This window comes from Vollenhovia emeryi, unplaced genomic scaffold, assembly GCF_000949405.1.
Source record: "Vollenhovia emeryi isolate VEMERY1.0 unplaced genomic scaffold, V.emery_V1.0 DF939371.1, whole genome shotgun sequence".
In the NCBI taxonomy this organism is placed as follows: Eukaryota; Metazoa; Arthropoda; class Insecta; order Hymenoptera; family Formicidae; genus Vollenhovia; species Vollenhovia emeryi.
In genome coordinates, this window is record NW_011966995.1 from 1 (window position 1) to 5,092 (window position 5,092).

General features: G+C 45.0%; 1 protein-coding gene across 1 annotated transcript in view; it reads left to right on the forward strand.

Moving 5' to 3' along the window:
- The first annotated feature begins 1,418 nt into the window (after positions 1-1,418).
- Positions 1,419-5,092, forward strand: part of LOC105558174 (profilin) — a 39,111-nt gene continuing 35,437 nt past the window's right edge. The window contains exon 1 of the mRNA XM_012005730.1: positions 1,419-1,673. Coding sequence (XP_011861120.1) covers positions 1,563-1,673 — 111 coding nt within the window. The 5' untranslated portion in view covers positions 1,419-1,562. The remainder of the gene's footprint in view (positions 1,674-5,092) is intronic.

Consider the following 5,092-nt stretch of genomic DNA (forward strand, 5'->3'; position numbering starts at 1 on the left):
GAAACAGAAATGTTTAAAACAATGTCTATTGTTTTAAACAAGTTTTAATCATACAGTTTTAAACACATTGTTTAAAACTTGCCAACCCTGCTCTTTCTACAAGAGGTCACATTCGGCTTGATGACGAATGTAACCGAAGATAGTTGAAGTTTGTGTATAGTCTATACATAATAATTTCTCGACGGGAACATGGACGTAAGAATCTCTGGACTTCAGAAGTTAGCGAGTATAGACTTGTCTAGTCTTTCGGGAATCATCGGATATATGGCGGAAATACCCGACGGTGACCTCTTGTAGAAAGAGACAGTACTATTTTCCCCTTACTGCGAATTTAACAGCCCCCTCGCCGTATGCTCGGTCCAGAGATTCTTAGGTCTATGACTATGGCCGGTATTCATAGTCGATTCTTATTTCAAAATCATCTTAAGTGTTGTCTTAAGAGACTATTACGGTTCTGTGATTGGTTAAAAACACATTAAGAGTATACTTAAGATGATCTTAAATATAAGAACGGACTATGAATACCGGCCTATATCCCAGGTAGAACATAAAACTCATTATGACATCATTATGACATCACTTAAAAAATCATAATGATCTCATTTGATACATTTTTGGCTACGTTTTGGTGACTTATTTATGCTATCATAGTGATTTTAATATGACCTCCAAAAAGAAGAATATTATCTCAAATTGATTGATACACGAAATTTATTTGCATTATACATATTATTAGCGAGTATACATATTATTATTATAAATAACTAATAATAAACATTATTGCACACAAAATGTAGTACTTTAAGAGATCATGTGTTAATAATGTAAAAATTAAAATAAAATATTTATTTTTAATGGAAAAGCAACTTGAAAAAACTGCGCGTGCATAACAGAAAATGATTTTAAAAAAATAGAAGTAGTTCAAAATTGAAATTCTGACAGTTATATTAGAATAATATAAGTACATCATATTAATATAAAAATTAACAAATTCTTCTCTAATTATCTCTTTTAACTCTCTTTTAACTATAACGTAAAAGTACCAATATGTTTGAATATGTATGTACTTAAAATCTATGATTCTTTGTGTCCTCTTTAAATCATTTTTCAATCATTTTTGTTTGGGTAACTTTTAAGTGATGAATATATTATGATGACGTCATTATGACGTCATTATGAGTTTTATGTTCTACCTGGGATGTCGATGGCTTCCACCTTTACGCTCCATGTGAATCCAGCCTGATGCGGAAAGGCTTTGCGTAATTCACTAGACGTTCAATCCAAATGTTCCTAGGAACCGCAGTGGCCATAGGATACATCGGGTAGAGGGAGCAAACGTAGCTGCGAAGAGGACGACTCGGCGAGATGACGGCAATAGACGCTGGGAGGGGCAAAGGAGTAGAGTCGAAAGGGGGAGGGGGTGGCGGAACGACCGGCGTTTCGGAGCGCGCTGCGCGTATCGGTAGTCGTGAGACGAGGCAGTCGGTGACGGGTTGTGATCGTCTAGTGCGGCGTAGTGAAACGTTTTCGGTCGCCTTCTCTTCCCCTCCTTGTGTTCAAAAATGAGCTGGCAGGATTACGTTGATAAGCAGCTGCTCGCGTCTAGGTGTGTTACCAAAGCGGCGATCGCCGGACACGATGGCAATGTGTGGGCGAAATCTGAGGGCTTCGAAGTGAGTAGCAGAACGACGAAAGAATATACCACGAAACGGCAGAGCGAGAACGAGAGAGAGAGAGAGAGAGAGAGAGTGTGTGTGTGTGTATGTGTGTGTGAGCGAGCGAGCGAGAGAGAGAGAGAGAAAGAGAGTGAGTGAATAGCGTGAGGGAGTGAGAGGGAGGGAGGGAGCGAGGAAAAGAGCGAATGGGAGATGAGAAGCGAGAACGAGGGACAAATACATTTGGTAGCACGCCCCCCTTGATAAAAGGGAAAGTGCGCGGAGTAAAAGAGCCCTCCGGTAAGGCACGAAACGGTGCTTCGTCGGCGCGCGATGAGAGCGAGCGAGCGAGCGAGCTAGCGAGCGAGAGAGAGAGAGGGAGAGAAAGAGAAAGAAAGAGAGTGCAAATGAGCGAAGCGCGAGAAGAGAGAGAGAGAGAGAGAGGACAGATACCCCGGCGAGAATTGCCCGGCGCGGTTCTCGGTTCGAGCCGTTCGGCCCGAGCAAGAGATGAACCGGTTCGAACAAGTGAGTCGAACCGAACACCGCGTCACGCCGCGTCGCGCCGCGTCGCCCCATCACTGCGCGACGCGCGGCACGCACGTCGTCAATCGCTCTCTAACCCCGAAATATAATGCCACGTAGACGCGCGCGGCCGCCGGCCGGCCGGTCGATCGCCGGGCCGGGGTCGGCTCTGTCGCCGTGCGACGCCTCGCCTCGTCGTCGGCGAGCATTGTGTCACGTCCCGGCGGCGGGTCCTCGCCGTCGCGCAAGTCCTTGGAACGATGACGAGCCGTTCGGAGGCGGCGGACATGTTCCGTGCCTCGTGCCTCGGAGATACGCGACGGCGAGCAGTTGGAGCGGTTCGAGTGCACGCGCACGAACGTCTCTCGAGCGACCCGGTGACGCGGGATGGCGTCGAGAGACGGTCTCTCGGCGCGCGAGGAACCGGCCGCGCTCGCTCGCCGGTTCGAGGATCGATCTCCGTGCCGAGCGCGCCGAAAAGGGTGTGGCGTTCAGCGACGGTGGCGGTGGCCGGTGTTTTTTTCGCGCGAGAATCTCGCCACGTTTTCGAGCATCTCGATGTCGGCGAGCTCGCCCTTCGACGGACAGACCAATTCCACTAGGCTTCCCGTCGCCGACGGGGACGCCGGGAGGGTCGCGCCCACGTGTCCGCGACGCCTGTCGGGGTTACGAAACTCCCGGGCGCTTTCGTCCGCCCGGCCCGTTTCCCGTGGGAGAGACCGCGCAACGGTTTTTCGGCGGCGGCGGCGGCGACGACGATGACGCTTAATATGGCTGCCTTCTAGCGACCCGCCGGACACGCGTCTTCGCGTTGTCGCGCCGCGGTGTAGAAATGGTGGCCCGTCCGTCACCGCCGGTGCTTCTTACCTCGTGTGCCCGATCGCGTTGAATCGATATAGCGGATTCTCGACGGGAACGCGCGCCTCTCGTGACTTTTCTCGACGGAGACGGTCGAGTGGAATTTTTAGGTTAACCTAGCAACAGTCACGTAGGCACGAGAAGTGGTTGCGCGATCTTGCCGGCGCGCCGGATGCGCGTACTCGGGACACTTCGATCCGGAGATTTTGCTAATAAAAACGCCGACGACTCCGATGTCACTAATATTATTTATTTTAAGTTTGCTCCAATTACTCCGCCCTCGAGTCAGATTTTCGAGGCGAACCCGCGTCGTACGTACGGTTTATTTTGCACTTTGAAAGGTTCCTGGTTTTCATAATGTAAGAGAAGTTTGAGATATATTTATTATTAGCCACCTAATCTATTTTTGATTGGCGAAGTTGGCCTCCTCTTTTGAAAGAGAGGGGATATACGTTTCTCTTTCTCCTCCCCTCTCTCTCTCTGCGGTTTCGAAATAAATTACTCAAAAATTACTGTTGGCGAGAAAGTGTTCCCGATCCCTCCAGCGATGTGTTGAACACGGAGTTTAAACAACTAGATTCAGATTTTTCAACGTTTCAATTCGTTGATTTTCTACAACCAATTTTTTTTCCTTTAATTAATAAACATTAATCGTCCGAATAAATGTGTTAAACGCCGATATCCACGCGAAATAAACGTCGTAAAATATTTTAACTTTACACACTGATTTGGCTTAACAGACGTTAAATTGTTTATCGTACAGTCGTTATTTATTGACAATTGATTTACGATTACGCAGCCAATCGATAATTTTAGAGGACTGCGATTTGCAGTCGAAACGTCGTTGTGACAATAAAAATACATAGCCAGTTATGTCGAAACTAATTGATTGATTATATTGTATTATTAATTTGATTACTGGTGAAGAAAAACATTACCAACAACAAGATAATTTTCGATTTCACGATTATTTGCGAATGGTTTAGTTTGATTTCCACGCATATCTATCAAGGAAAACTCATCTCTGAACAATACATGCACATACTTTCTTTAAAACTCAGTCGAATTTATAGAACTTGTGCCGCTCTTTACTTCATAAAAGAATTTCCGTTCACATCATTAATTAAAATCCAAGTTTTTCGGCATTTTTTCGGATAAATGTGGATGACTTTATACAAGGATCTTTTGCATCTTCGACGAAATCATGCTGGTGATTATATACCGGAAAAACATAACATTGCGTCATCAGGTACTTAAACGTGACGATTATCGCGTGTAAAGTATTTCTGCGCCATTACGTCGTCTAGGAATCTGCATTTCATGAGATTTTCTTGAAATCCGGAAAGGTTTTTTTGCACTTGAAACGAGATAAATGTATATTTGGGCGTTTGAGGAGTAGAGAGAAAAAGCCAAAATTCTGAGTGTAAATAGTGTAAGCAATCTACGGTCTCGTGCATTTTCCACAAGTTCGCTCGGAGTTTAAGGCTGATATTACATTTGTCGCGCGACAAATTTTTCAAGCGCGTCGATTGGCTGCGGAATAGAAAATTTCTAGAGACTCAACAACTTTTCTATTCTGCGGCCAATCGACACGCTTGAAAAATTTGTACGACAAAATTTTCAAGCGTATTGATTGGCTGCGGAACAGAAAATTTCTAGAGACTCGGGGACTTTTCTATTCTGCAACTAATCGACGTGGTTGAAAAATTTGTCGACGATGTTGTATAACGGTCGATTCTTTGAGATGAAAAAAAAAGAGGAATTTCGATGGCTCGATGAATCTCGCAGTGAAAGCCGCTTATCGTGATTGGTGCGCCCTCCACGTTGCACTTTTGAAGCTCATTGCGAATTCTGTCGGTAAATCTGTCATTAAAGACTGTTATTGGTCAAATAAGTTTTAGAGGTATGATTCGAGAAGAGAAAGTGTAACGTTGCGCTTAAGGGGTAATATCACCTTGTGTGCCGAAAAAGTAGGGTCATATTTCTGAATTTATTTAAAAAAAATGAAAAGATTTATTCATATTCGGTTTCGTCCGTATGAAAGTACATGTCTC